This window comes from Glycine soja, chromosome 10 (genome assembly GCF_004193775.1).
Source record: "Glycine soja cultivar W05 chromosome 10, ASM419377v2, whole genome shotgun sequence".
Classification (NCBI taxonomy): domain Eukaryota; kingdom Viridiplantae; phylum Streptophyta; class Magnoliopsida; order Fabales; family Fabaceae; genus Glycine; species Glycine soja.
The window spans coordinates 42,628,226-42,643,851 of NC_041011.1; the positions used below are offsets into that span (position 1 = coordinate 42,628,226).

The 15,626-nt window shown below is 30.3% G+C and overlaps 1 protein-coding gene and 1 long non-coding RNA gene across 2 annotated transcripts; one reads left to right on the plus strand and one right to left on the minus strand.

Moving 5' to 3' along the window:
• Positions 1–419: 419 nt before the first annotated feature.
• LOC114369618 lies at positions 420–1,787 on the minus strand. Its single transcript, XR_003657672.1, has 2 exons — positions 1,643–1,787; positions 420–681 (listed from the first exon to the last, which is right to left on the minus strand). It is a non-coding gene; the product is annotated as an uncharacterized LOC114369618 (long non-coding RNA).
• Positions 1,788–3,221: 1,434 nt separating this feature from the next.
• Positions 3,222–6,108, plus strand: LOC114372149 (chlorophyll a-b binding protein CP26, chloroplastic-like). The gene is made up of 6 exons (XM_028329575.1): positions 3,222–3,515; positions 4,047–4,131; positions 4,284–4,334; positions 4,432–4,552; positions 5,442–5,576; positions 5,739–6,108. The coding sequence occupies exons 1-6, from the start codon at positions 3,305–3,307 to the stop codon at positions 5,997–5,999; spliced, it is 864 nt and encodes a 287-aa protein (XP_028185376.1). The 5' UTR covers positions 3,222–3,304; the 3' UTR covers positions 6,000–6,108.
• Positions 6,109–15,626: the final 9,518 nt, after the last annotated feature.

Below are 15,626 nucleotides of genomic sequence, written 5' to 3' on the forward strand. Positions count from 1 at the left end.
AATGTTATTGGTGTATGCCATCTCATTGGCATCTTTCTGGAAACAACCATGCGCTTCATATATCTATTAGGCCTTATAACTAGCCAAAAATAGCATTAAAATGGTGGTGTAAATCTTCCATTTTTTTTGTGTAGTAGAGATTGAAGCAAAATATCTTTTTCAAATTGATTAAGGGAGATGAATTTGAATTCATAAAGTAGCGATAGCCATTAGGATTGGTATACTGAGGAGGGGCTTTGAGTAGTTAAAATGAGATCATAAGCTCAAACTACATAATCACTGTTGTACCAAAAAAATGAGAACAACAAAAAAGATAGAGGGCAGAAAACTTCAAATCCATAAGATAAAGTGAGCCCTCTCATGGTAGACTCTAATCAGATGTCATGTTTTAAATTGTTTAAATCCGGAACATAAAGTGCTAAGAATGAAGGGCACGTGGGTGTAACTTCAAAGTGAAGATATACACATAGATAATAATAATGTAATAACGAAATACATAATTTACATAATCCTGAGCAGGTTTATAGCTTTAAATCTGAATTGGTTTCTAAACAATTTAACAATCCTAAACTGCTTCAAAAGGAAGTATATTATAGGCAAGGGAAAAAATCAATTTTGGCATTTATCATATGCTTTAGACTTTTCTATCACGACCTTACATTTTTCATCTCTTTTTCTAACCTGCAAAAAAAAAAAAAGATAAGAGACACACCATCAGTCATAATATGAAATATCCTGGAAAGATGATATTAAAAATACATAAGAAGCTCGTTTATATATTGGTGAAACGTCACTAACAACTTACCAAGGGCCTGTTTTCTGAGCAATATGATGACACATAATATGCACCAGAGCCTATGAACCAAATTTAATAGAGAAAAAAAATAAAAAATAAATAAATATATATATATATATATATGAACCAAATTTTGCTGTCTTTATTTAGGCAAATCTTGCGCTTAAATCATTATTGTCACTTTCATTAATAATATATTTTGCTTATTAAAAAAAATCCATATGACAACATAAACATGCACCAAATGAACTGAAATCTTCAAATTACAGAATGTAACTCCAAAGTCTAAACATTTGGAAGAACCTATAGTGGAGTTGAAGGTGGCATTCATAATATCTGTACAATTTTATCTAGAAAAGTGTGATGTATTTGTAACTTTTATTAATTCGGAGAGATGGGCTTAAAGACTAAATTTATGTAGTTATTGCAAATTTGGGCTTCTGGAAAGTATGAATGGGCATTCAGTCAGGAAGGAAAACTGGGGAAGAAACCAAAGAGGAAAAGAACAATCAAGCCGAGTGCGAACCTATATTTCTATGAAAAGAGTTACTTAAATTTATCCAGTCTCAGAAGGCTAATAATGCCTTTGTCCTTTCTTAAGTAGTTTCAGAACATAGTGAAGAAACTGTATATTAAAATTTAAAGCTTTTTTGCCTCAACCAAAAAGCTACTTGAAATAGTCATTTTCATCAGGAATAATTGTTAGTAATAGATCAGGCATAATGTTCAACTGCAATCGATATAAAGGAGAGGTGTTATGGAGTATAGGCAGAAACAAATGATGATAATAGAAAAGCTTTCAATCAAAGAAACCTAAGAAGTACAAGTACAACACTAAAGAATTACCTCAACCAGTGGACTTATACCCCGAAGCTTTCATATGCGATTCGTCAAGAGATGAGAGCGACCTTTCCAAAGGTATGTCTTTGCCGTAGGTAGCTATAGAGTGACTACTCTGAGTATAGAGTATAGAATGATTTTTCCTTTTTTATATTTGGTGTTGTAATATTTTGTTGTATAAAATCTTATAGTGATACGATGTGATGTTTTGAGGGGGTGATGAATATTTATTTCTTGTTACAATTGTAATGATTTTGGTACATTTATATTTAAACTTTAAAGGTGGGTGAGATTCAATATTAATGTTTATTATTCCTTCTAGTTTTTTTTTATTATTTAATTTTTGTGTAAGTTATTTCTTTACAATTGGCACTTTATGATAGCATTGTGTAAGGATGGAAGAAAAATGAAAACAACTTTCAAAATATTTATTTATTTTATCTATTTTAACAATATCTTTTATTCATAAGTATATTTACATGTTTTAATCATGTATTATATATATATATATATATATATATATATATATATATATATATAAAAGTGTTACATCTAATGCTTAACTTTTCCGAGATTCTCCTTTAAAAAAAATCCAAGATTCTTTTACTAGTGGTTGTCAAATATTTATCTTTCAATTTGTATGATTGAGATGGAAAACATTAAAAACAAATAATAAAAAAAATGATTTTATTCATTCTCGGAATACATGGCATGATATTTTAGGTCATCCCTTTTTCTATATAGAAATATCAAATACCTTATTTAGCATCTTAGATATAAATGCAACAGACTTAAAATATAACTTAATTAATACTTAGCTTTTAGGTGCACTTTAGGGCATTACGTATAATATTACTAATTCATTAGAAATTGATTAGCTTGCACACTTTATAATTACTTTTCTTTTTTCCAAAAGCTTGGATCCTTAGTGTTGTTATGCATTGTGTATCCTATTTTTGTAAAATCTATTTTATTTAAAAAATATTATTATTTTTTCATTCATTTCATCATTATTCTCATAAAGAATAGTCATTTTTTAAACTAGTAAGTCCATTAGATATGAGATAAGCTAAATACAATATATAACAATGCCATGAGAAAGAAGCCAAATAATAAGTAATAATAGCTTTAATTATGATTTCAAATTTTAAGATATAATTATATTTAGTAAAAAGTAAAATAAACAAATCTACAAATTAAAATTTAAATTAATTTTTTCATGTGAGTAATATTCTTTAACTTAAAAAAAATACATGATGTATTAAATCAATTAAGTTGAGTCACCAGTTCAACCTTTAATTCTGCCAAGTCACACCAAATTTATTGCATAACTTTTAATTCTGATAACACTATATGGACCATCCATGACATGAGATATATAATATAATATATCATATCGGATAAAACACATTATCCAAACATAAGAAACATACACGCCCAGGAGCAGCACACGTAAGCTCCATCATCTTCCACGTGTGAGGGTAAATCCAATCACATTGTTGCATTGGATTACACATTGTTGCAAGCAAACCAATGAGAGCTCAGGATCATGAATCCCACGTGGCACGTGCACATCCACCAAACCATGCATATAGTATCTTCCTCTTCATTCTCACCTTTCCATGCATATAGCTTAGCTAGCTCCTTCACCTCCTTAGTTTCGAAAGCATGGCTTCCCTGGCGGCTTCCACCGCGGCTATGTCAGAAATCCTTGGAAACCCCGTTAACCTCAGATGCGCAACCAGGTCTGCTCCATCACCAACTACACCTGCCACCTTCAAGACCGTCGCACTTTTCTCCAAGAAGAAGCCAGCTCCACCTCCAAAGAAAAAGCCTGCCGCTGTATCCCCCGCCAATGAGGAACTCGCCAAGTGGTATGGTGAGTCACTCTCCAACTCCAATAATGGCCATTTGTTTCTACACATTTTCGTTTTCTTTTCTTTACAATGAATACATAGTGTTTTATATTTAATGTTATATCATCCATTTGTTTCATGATGAAGTATTAGCTAACATGATTTTAGGTAAATGTTCTCATGTTTAGTTTCACAGTGAGAAATTGTTGGATAAAAAAAATTATACTGCTAGCTTTTACTATAAAAAGATTTAAAATCAATTTTAACTGAAATCAGTTTCATTCTTAATCAATTATGCAAAATGCTTATCCAGACACAGACAAGTTGATGGTAAATAATGTCCAAAAGAGTAGGAAGGGTGCATGTTGGAGTTATGCTCAACTTAATTAATAGTCCATGCCTAATGGCTTAAATAAAGAAAGAAACTAATGCAGGGTATTATATATATGTCAAGAGGTTCATTTTGCTAACTACTTAAAGTATTAGCACGGAGGTATCAGTAGAAGGGTTTTAATTTCATAATTTGTTAACTTTTGGCTTTCGCTTGGTGGCAGGTCCTGACAGAAGGATCTTCTTGCCTGAGGGTCTCTTGGACCGATCTGAGATCCCCGAGTACTTGACCGGAGAAGTGCCTGGAGAGTATGTCTTTTCATCTCTCTAGTTTCCTTTTCTTTCATGCTACAACTCTCATTGACATGTGAACTATTGAATTGAAAACTTGATATTACTGAAATGTTTATAATGTTTAATCCTTATTGTTAGGTCTAATTTGTTGATTTTCATGCCTGCAGTTATGGTTATGATCCGTTTGGTCTTAGCAAGAAGCCAGAGGACTTCGCCAAGTATGTAGACTCAGAAAATTAGATATCTATATACACACTGAAATGCTTAGTTTCTTCGTTATATGCTTATATTAGATTATCTGACGATGTGATGCAGGTACCAGGCGTTTGAGTTGATTCATGCCAGATGGGCAATGCTTGGTGCTGCTGGATTCATCATTCCTGAGGCCTTTAACAAATACGGAGCTAACTGTGGTCCTGAGGCTGTTTGGTTCAAGGTTTGCAAGATCTGTCAATTGTAACCCCTGTTAACTTCATTAATGCACTGATTTTATGACTCAACAAATTAAGTATTTAGATCTGCCTCATAACACAGGTCTAAGCTATGTTTTGTGTAAACAACTTGCGATTATACATGTATTTGGTATTTCTAGCTATACATATTATCTGCTGGAAAGTGGATAGTAGTTGAAAGATGGGCCGGGAAAGGAATGCCTCAATTCAATATGTAAATCTTGTTGATGCTTCCTTGGGTGAAATTCATTTGCTCGAACCCAAAAATATGCTTAATATCTTTTAATTGTAATTGATAAAATGCTTCCTCTTTTTTTCTTGTTCCTTTTGGGTAGGAGCCTAGGAGGTAATTGTGAGTGAAAGCTGTTAGACATGGGAAAAATATGTTTCTTCAACTCACTGCTCTTAGTTCACAAGGAAATCATATGTTGTGTATAAATTTGTTGGGTCTTAAAACATTTTCCAAACTTCACCTTGCCTTAACAAACTGTAAAATTTGGAAAAGTTTCTGATGCTAAGCTACAGCCTGCTAGGAGCACTTCTGTGATCAGTTGCAAAACAGGAGCCTTATTCTCCCATGAGCAGAACAACTCCAATTTACTTGAGTTCATGCCATGGACAAATACCATTCTATTGACTTCAGATTGAACATCCTTTCCATTTATTTTACACGTTATATTCTATTTTCTGCATTCATTTTTTTCTTACCGAGTCTTGAATTAATCTTGTTTATTGAATAACTAATAATCTATTTTAATTTTCAATACAGGTTTTTAATTTAGCAGTTAGCACATAGCATATTTTAAAATGGCCTAATTGAAAATTTGGAATTGTATTGTTTACATTGAGCTGATCTTCATGGAATCAATGCAGACTGGAGCTTTGCTTCTTGATGGGGGTACATTGAACTACTTCGGGAAACCTATCCCCATCAATCTTATTCTTGCTGTTGTTGCTGAGATAGTTCTTGTGGGTGGTGCTGAGTACTACAGAATTATTAATGGCCTGGTATGTAACATTTTTCTTACTAAAGGGAAGGTTATTATTTATTCAAACGATCTCTCTTAATTCAGACTTAAGTGAATGATGGGAATGCATATTACCACCCTATTCATATAGTTTAACAGAAATTCATCAGTTGATTTACTGAAAGTGACATATTCCATATAGGACTTGGAAGACAAGCTTCATCCGGGTGGTCCATTCGACCCATTGGGACTAGCAAAGGATCCAGACCAAGCTGCACTTCTAAAGGTGAAGGAAATTAAGAATGGTAGACTAGCTATGTTTGCAATGCTTGGTTTCTACTTCCAAGCATATGTCACTGGAGAAGGTCCAGTTGAGAACTTAGCAAAACATCTCAGTGACCCTTTTGGTAACAACTTGCTCACTGTGATTGCTGGCTCCGCTGAGAGGGCTCCAACTCTGTAAATCAATCATCTTTATGCTCTTCTCCACTCTTAAATGTACAATACATCTCACTATATAAGACTTAAGGCATTTTACTTTATTCCTTGGAAGCCAAATTACTCTTAATTTATAGAACCTGAGTCACATCAACTACAATTTGACCTTAATAATGAAGTTCTTCCAAAATTTGCATCCAACTTGATCATGGTTCCAAATGAATTCATGCTACAAAATCCAAATAGAAATAGATTCTAAATTTGGAAGTTAATAATTTCCACTACTTGAATTCTTTTAATAGGCACCTTAGCATGAGGATATCTTTTGATTGCAGAAAATCACAACAAGGGTTTCTTAGTTGACCTAAATCAGAGGAAAATCCAGAACTTGTTAAAACTATTATAAAACTTGAAAAGTCAGTGACAAGTTTAAATTATAACTTTGTTGATGTTTGCGTTAACCCATAATTAAATATGAACTGAGATACACACAATTGGAGTTTAACCATCAGTTCGATGTGGTAAACACTCTTGCTCCCATGTTTTGTCCTATCTAATGTTCTGTGTTTTTTTTAATTGTTTCTTCCTTGATTACTAGACATAAGAGAGCAACACTCAGAAATAATAACTCCCAACTCTGAAAATTCTTCAGCTACTGAATGAATCTTGTAAAAAAAACCTTTGCAAAAAAAAAAAAACACACCAATGTCTTCAATCCATCTCAAAGTGAACAATCTCCAATTCAAGAAAGCTGACAAATTTTAACGCAAATAGAAGACAGTAAGCTTCACCTTCCAAAACCAGAAGGCATGGCATTATGCAGTCTGATTTGCAAGCAACAACATGACCCAAATGATCTCTTTTTTATTTATTTAACAGTTACATCAACAAAATTAAAATTGACAAGTATGTAACGCATCGATGTCTTTTATCTTTAAGCTCTAACCGTTTATAAAAAAAAAATCAGTTTAAATAAATTAGTTTTTTTTTTTCTCTGTCTATAGCAGAGGAGATCAGGGAGGGGATGGAAAGTATTTATTAGGGATTGTATTCTGCTATTTTTATTTTTATCTTCAATTCTTAACCCTTAATAAGCAATCATTCAGCAAAAAATCATTTGAGAATATATAAATTCAAATAATGAAAAAAATAGAAAATTTTGGGTAAATAATTAGCCCAACCCATTACGATCCAGCAGCATGCATAGTTTAACCGATTTTGAGATTGGGTTGATTAATATGGGATCTTAATATTTTTTTCCAACTCAAATGACATTATTATTTTTTCTAATTATAAGATTCTTTCAAAAATTTGTTTATCTATTTTTGTAAGATTTTTTTTAATTTTTTTTATACATTAATTATTTTTTTCTATATATTTTTAATAATTTTTTCTCCAAACATTAATGAGAAAGTAAGTGGATAAAATAAAAGAATAATACAAATAATTAACAACTTTAATGCTATAACTTTTTTGTCAACAATGATGAGTTAATCTAAAGGGTTTTATAATTGGGAAAAAAGGAAATATCTTGGTGTCTTAATGAGTTAATCCATTTTGACACTAGTGCTTATAATACCAGTGGGAAGTGGCTACCTACCATCAATTTGAATGAAGAATAATAAAAAGCTGAAAACTCATCAATGCACGATTTGAATGTTAGGCTATGAATAAGGGAGGAACAGACGGCATATCTTATTTTCAAAATTTTACTGAACAAGGTCATTTGCTGGTCAATCAACCACCTTGCCTACGTCCTTAAACATGTGTAATGCGCCCAACCAACCAATTAGATACACTTGACATGTTTTATTTCAATCTCTAAAATCCTTTAACATGACATCTTGTTTTTCCTTTCAAGACTCACAATATGTTTCCCCGTACATTTAAAACTATTAACGGCATGTTTGTTTAAATGTTGAACCAGTTCAAACTTCTGATCAATTCAAAGTAATAAGAGGATATACTTTTCCGTTGGGGTGCATTGAAAATTGTGTTAAGTCTAAACCAAACACACACTAACATGTTGTGTTTGCCATAGCTATTTTGAGTAATGATTGAATGAAAAACTAAGTAACAAGGGCTATATAAATTTGTTCTTTCTCTTGAAGCTAACGTATAGTATGAGAAATTCAACTTCTTAGCTTTTGAGAGAGTTCACTTTCTAAAGTTTAATCATTCAGACTATCTTAGAAATTAATAGAAGAACAAGGAAGTGATTTTTGTAGCATCCTATTTGATTAAACAATAGATGAGTGGGCTCAGATGCACAATCTGAGGTAATTGCATAGTTGTGTATTTGGGTCCATCTCCATCATTAGAACTTTATGGTTATCATCTAGGTTGGTTTTTCTCTTCAATATGTTTTTTTTATCCTTTCTTTTTCACACTTGTTTTCCGGGGCATTACATGTCACTGGCTTGGCCCTTTGGATTTTCTGAATATATATTTCTATCAAAAGGAGATATTATGGCACCTTCTACTCCATACATATATGTATTAATAATAAAAAAATAAAAATGTGAAATTAATTAAAAAAATTTAAAACACATTTAAATAAAAATATTTCAAAAGGGTAAAAGACTCACATTCACTTTTCTAACATTATAATAGAATGTCTCCAAATAAAATCATCTCGACTCAAAACAATGTGGTCCAGGGCTTTATGCAATTAATATAAGGTTCACATTTCCTATCAAAGTATTATGTTTCAGGGCCCTCTAGCATGAGGTTCTTTAGAGTCATCTACCTAGCTCACACAAACATAAGGTTCGAGATCATCATATGATCCAAGCACAAATAGCAAATAGGGAGTGGGTTATCACATTTCCAAAAAAAAATACAAATAAACAAAGACATTATCAAAATAAATTATAAAAGTATTTATAACATAGCTCAACCTAATACAATTCACGTCATTTCATCACTTTATCATTTAATTTTTTTTTTCAATCACCAATCATATTACAAATGAATCACACACTCGGGTCAAGACGTAATAACACTTATCAATTTCATAATAAACAATTAGCAAATATTATGCAACAATTATACTAAGAAAAACTATATATAATGTGGTACCATGTCACTGAAAAATCACACTGGGGCGCTTAGGTGTACATAATAAGACACACCACACAATGTGTATGTTAGGTCACTCTCACTAAGTAAAATCATAAGGTGACCACTCATTGTCATTCTGTTTTGCGAGAATGCTCCAACTATATGGGATCAACATAGACTTAAAGGAGCACTCAAACCAAGTGTCTTTACCTCCAAGGCCTAGACTCCGAAAAATCCATTATTGCCCCACCTTCCTAATTCAAGTCTAACCCCTAAAATAATTTTTGCACGCAGACATTGTTCATGAATTATACAATACCTACGACCTCACACTCGTGTTTCAAACACGTTTAACACATTAAGTTATAATTTAACACTTTAGGTTCCTAACTAGGAATCTTACATTTTTCCTTTAACGTTGCGCATGAACACTTTTCTCAAGGTAAACACCAGTTGGGTTATTGTATAATTCACAGCTCACAACACAAGTATTGTCACATCAAGTGTTAACCATACACTTATTCACAACCAAATCTCATGTCCACGATTTAACATCTCATAATGTCACAATTTATCATTACATGCTTACGTGTATCTCACAAATTAACATATGTCCAACTTTGCACTTATATTCAATCTCAATAACAATATTGTAATCTCAAAGCAACATGTTATCTCATAATTCATCACATATTAAATTTATCACTTATAAACAATTTCATGATCTCAATATAACTATTTATAACGTTAATCTTATTCAAAACACAAATAAATTATACAAAAATACTTCTCACAATATAGGGAGTAAAATCTCTCAAATAATTTCACATAATCATACTGGAAGAATTACAATACAATAAACATTCCAAAATAAACCTCAATTTGATCCTCTAAGGATCCCTACACATGTTTATTATAATCCTAATTGCAATAAATTCATCCCTTACCTTTAAGCGGGCTCACGTGTGTATTTCTGGCAGTGATAATGGCATCTCTAGCAGTTGTCTAAGATTCCTAAAGCTTTTTCTCTAGTTTCTCTATTAGGGTTTCCAAGCGTTAGAGCGAAAAAAGAAGGAATTAAAGCTTTTATTTTACTGTCTCCGTTCGAGGGACATTTCTCTCTTTATGGATATTATTTAGCAAATCTCAACGGTGGATTTTTGCAAACGTTAATTGTGAACTTGGTGTCTAAATTTCACAACGATCCAACTATTAATGAGTTTTAGATCATAGTTTTACTGAAACAGGTTTGGGTGTATGCGGGAAAAATAAAGCTATGATGCAAAGGATATTTCTCTCACTTAAGACAATTTTTAGCAAATTCCAATGATGATAATGTTCGAAAATGAGTTTCAAATCTGGTACTCAAATTTCACGATGATCCAACGGTTAACAAGTTAAAGATTGTCATTTTACTGAGACAAGTTTGAGTGTATATGGAAAAAATAAAGGATTTTGGGAAAGGAAGAATAAAAGATGAAATTGAGAAGAAGAAAAAGCGTAAAGACGTATCGTTTGAAAACTGACTTAACATATCTCTATTTATAATTAGGGTACTCTCAACCTATTATTTACTCTATTTTTCTTTTTTTTATTATTTTATAAATAATAACTCTATTTTATTTCCTATCGAATGAATAAATAAAATATCTTATTTATTTTCCTTCAAATTATTATTTTAATTAATAAAGTTATTTTCCTTATTTATTTAATTATAAAAACCTCATCATTTTTTTAAAACTATTTATTTTTAAATAAAAAATCATTTTTAGTTTATTTTACAAAAAATGAGGTGTTACATATATTTTTCATGTTGATGTTGACCACAACTCATCGTATCCTAAATTCCCAATAAAGCCACCACATACGCCTAAATGGTATATATTCAATATCCCGTTGATGGATTGACAAGTACACCAATTCGTCTCAAGTAGTAAAGTTAAGACGGAAATCCAAATATCATATTCACAGAGACTTTGTTTGTACTTAGGTAGATGAATATTTGATTAAGAAAAAGATTTAAAAAAGTTGTTGAAAAACATTAATTTAAATTAACAAAAAATTTAAATCAAACAAGAATTTAAATAAAAAAACAGAAAAGATAAAAAAATCCAATATTATTGTAAAAGAAAATTCAGAAGATGAGAATGTTAGAAAGTTAGTCTACCATTGTCATTACTTTACATTTGCAAAAGGAAAAGATAATAAAGGGAATGAAAGAAAGAAATAACTCTGAATGCTTGTTTTTCGTTCTTCTAGTCTTGTCTTTTACAAAGAATTGTATTCTTTGAGTGTGTCTTTTTCTTCTTCTCTTTTCTTCTTTTATAGGGGCAGATTATCAGGTTTCTTACACCAAACCCGTCTTTACTTTCCTTAATTAGCTATGATTTCCTTAACTATTATGATTTCCTTAATTAGTCTTGTTTTCCTAAAGTGGTATTCTTTCCTTAATTAGTCATATTTTTCTCAATTAGTCTTCTTTCCTTAATTAATCTTGTTTTCCTCGATTAATTAACTCTCTTTTCTTTAATTAGTTTTGTTTTACTCACTAGACATTATAAATTCATCATTTTTAATATTTTTTTTACAAAAATTTAAATGATGTTAATCTAACAATTATTTGCTCAAAAAGAAAAAATTAAAAGAAAAAATTATAAATTCCTATATAATTTAATCTCAAAATATATTCATATTAAACTGTTATGTTATCACAAATGTCCTCCAAGACAAAGAAAACGTCCAAAAATAGTGAAATTAATTACTATCTCAAATGAACACTTTTGTGGATTATACTTATGCAGTTATGTAGCTGATTGTGCATCAAGCAAACCAAAATAGCCAACTGCACATTGTGCATTGAATCAGAGGTGCATGACCATGATTTTTCACATAGAACTTGTCCCGTGATATGACGTAGGGTTTACCTTTAAATTAAACTTGGCTACTAACAACATGTTTGATTTTCAGTTATAAAATTAAGTTTGAGATAAAAGTAATATTATCAAAACTCTTATTTTTGTGTTTATTTTATTTTTATCTTTTTAATTTATATTAAAATACATATTTTTAACTAAATCAAATATGCAGCGGATACTTATAGGCTCTTGCTCCTTTCTAGTTCCTACGTACTATGTTAATAGTGGGTTGCTCGAATACTACCAAATGCAAATGACAAAATGGTACGTATTGGTGGTCTGGTGGGGTGGGGTATAATATTTTGCTACATGACCTTGAAATCGACTTCATTATAATGTTGTTATTTCCTGGGGTGAGAAAAAAGAGTTAGACTTTTGCCTAAGGATTATGTAACTAACCCAAGATTTTTTATTTTGTTTAATTTTCTTAACCTAAACAATATTTTATAACATAAAAAATAATTTTATATTAAGAAATAAATACTTTAATAAATGTTTCATTTTTTTAATTAAATTAATTTAATGTTAAAATATGTTTTTCGTCTCTATAAATATTAAAAATTTTGAAATATGTCCCTACAAATTTTTTGATACGTTTTTTGTTTTCATAAAATTCAAATGTGTTATATTTTATCCGGAACCAAGCTTAGAAGAATTCAAGCCTACATGATATTTTTTTTAACTTAAATTGTAAGCTAAAATATTTTTTTTTCGTCCATATAAATATTGAAATGATCAAAATTAGTCAATTCAAAATTTTGAGTCTTTTTATCATCCTCAAAAAATTGAAATTTGTTACTTTTTGGCTCGGATGCAAGTTTAGGTCTCCAACCTGCATGTTACTCTTCCATTGATTCCATTGATGATTGTGAGAGCGAGTTATTTTTAGGAATTAAAAACCACCACAAAATGTAGGACTCCACATACATACAAATTTGTAAGTCCCTCTTTCCTAACTTTCGTCATCTTCTTTGAATTTAAATAAATATTTTTTTTTCTTTTTTAGATGTTGTTTAACTACAATGGTTAACACCACCTTATTGACCATGTCATCATCTTCTTCTTTGAATTCTCATTTCTTCCGAAAACCTAACTCTTTTACTCTCAAACTCAACGTTACGAATATTAATTTCAATGTTCTATTGGAATCAAACATCGCCGATAAACTCAACAATTTGGCTTCCGAATTCACCCCTGTCTTGGATTAGGCTGGTGGACAAAGAAGATAAAAAAAATAGGAAAATAGGAGGTTAGGAAAGATGAATTTACAAATTTGTGGCAATTTTTAACCCCTAAAAATCACCCTTTTCCATAGCTATCAATAAAACCAATAAAAGAGTGATACCTAGGTTCAAATTTATCCAAACCTATGTCTAAGTCAAAAATTAATAGATTTTAATTTTTTGAGACAAAAAAAAAGCTCAAAATTTTTTAGTAATGAATTCTAAACTTTTCTATATTTATACGAATGAAAAATATATTTTAACCTTAAATTAATTTAGTATTTTTTATTTTGCTAAATTTCACTCATTTGAATAAGCAAAATCTTTATGTTTTTTCCTTTTATTTTCATCTGTTAAAAAAATCTCTTAATTTTTTTTTATTATTTTACTTCCCATCATATTAACATATACATTTTAGGTTGAATCCAAATGGTTAATTTAATATTTTAATATTTCATTTCCAAAAAGTACATGAAGAAAAAAAGAGAGGAGAAAAAACTTTTTCTTCTCGTAAAGTGAAAGCATGGCCTATCAATTTATCATTCCTCCTTCCTTTTAATGGAAAGTGAGTAAAAAGTCGTTCATGGCATTATATTCGTGTAAGTCTCTAAGAGATGCCTATTTGCTTAGTGCTTCTCCAAAGTACAAACCATGAGAAATTTGGCAAAAAGCAAAGCACTGAGGATTGAAGAATATATCTTCTTGCAAAGTACTAGTAATTGAAAAGTAAAACACTAAAAATTCAATAGCACAAAACTCTGATTTACTATAAGAGAAATTATATCAATATAGTAAATGTATACAACAATTTACATAAGTAAGATATACTTAAAAAATAAAATAAGTAATAATATGATAAAAAGAGACAGACAAAAAGTGTTATATGAATTATGTTATAATTTTATTATACAAATCTAATGTATCCTTATAGTACACACTATACACAATGTTATTTACAATTTCTGTTTGGAGAAAAAATACTAAGGTTGCATGCACGAAACCAGTAGATATCCTCTGAGTTGGTCTAAAATTTGGATGGGACCGACCTATGACAGCAAGCTATTGCCTCAAAAGCAGCACTGTTCTATTCAGTATATATTAAATACAGTGCCAAACGTCCCTTTTTGGGGAGTGTGTGATAACTTTCTCAAGTACCCAAATTTGAAACTGAAATCAAACAAGCCCAGTCACAAAAAGAGTTTCCTATGCATGCTTCACAAAACATTATACTCCAATCTCTAACATTTGTTATCTTTGTTTGTAGGGGAATGGGAATCTGTCCTGTGCATAATAACAAAAAGGAAAAGGAGCTGGGTCACTTATAATAATTTACTCATGCATATTGGTAATGACATACACGAACTTTATCAATGCTCCTTTTGGGTAAAATGACTAAAATCTTTTTACATTAACCAAATGATTATAGTGTAGGGTGAGTATGTTTTTTCCAACTAGCTTGTTTAGTTGTTTTCAGAGAATTAACAGAGCAAACACAAGTTGCCTGTCAAATTTACTCTAGTCAAATAGTAGATCACAGGTTCAATAGTAGATGAGAATAGAACAACCAATGTATTATTACATTTTCTTATTAAGTGCTTACTATTCCATGAAAAAAACTTAAGTACATATTATTTTTTAGACACAACCAAACACGTGATTAAACTATCTGAAATTATTTCAGTTTAATCATATATTTAATGTTTGAATTGAGTATGTTACATTAAATTTTATCGTTCATGATAATTTTACATATTTTAAATATAATTATCTTTAATGAAAGATACTTGTGGTTTAAATAAAAAAATATTATTTTTTAGATTTTACTTTTTTATTTGTTGTTTTAAATTATAATATAATAATTATATACTTACTTTTACTTCATTATTTATTATTTCTTCATTTGTCAGGAAATTAAATAAGAAAAATAAAAAATAATAATAAAATAATTAAAATAAATAAAAAGATATTCAGATTATTGTTTATTTACAGTAATGTTTTTTTTATTCAGATTATTGTTATAATGTTTGAATTCAAATTATAGGGATAAAGGATATTTTGTTGGTCATTATAAAGAATTATTTTATTTGCAATAATGATAATGAAGTGGAGAACCAGAGGATATGTTTCAGCTTAGTTACTGTAGGCCGGATAACAGGGAATTTGAATTTTGAAAAGCATTCCATTCGCCAATAGCCACGCGCTACGCGCGTACCTCACCTGCTCCCTAACTATCCACGTGGCATACGTAGGGCTGATATCACTAATAGTAGGACCTATAAAGCAGACACACATTAATTTCCCTGCCTATTAATTGCCACATTTTCAGTTGAAAAAAAAAAACTGAAACGGTTGAAAATTTCAAATTTGAACACGTAAATGTTAATAATTCCAGAACACATTATTTATATTGATTTATTTACATTATTCTTATATTTTTTGTGGTCTTGTGGT

Bases quoted from the DNA above. Each gene is read 5' to 3' on its own strand.
- LOC114372149 (XM_028329575.1), top strand. From the start codon at position 3,305: ATGGCTTCCCTGGCGGCTTCCACCGCGGCTATGTCAGAAATCCTTGGA. The intron at 3,516-4,046 runs GTGAGTCACTCT...GCTTGGTGGCAG, and splicing joins GGAACTCGCCAAGTGGTATG to GTCCTGACAGAAGGATCTTC. The intron at 4,132-4,283 runs GTATGTCTTTTC...TCATGCCTGCAG, and splicing joins ACCGGAGAAGTGCCTGGAGA to TTATGGTTATGATCCGTTTG.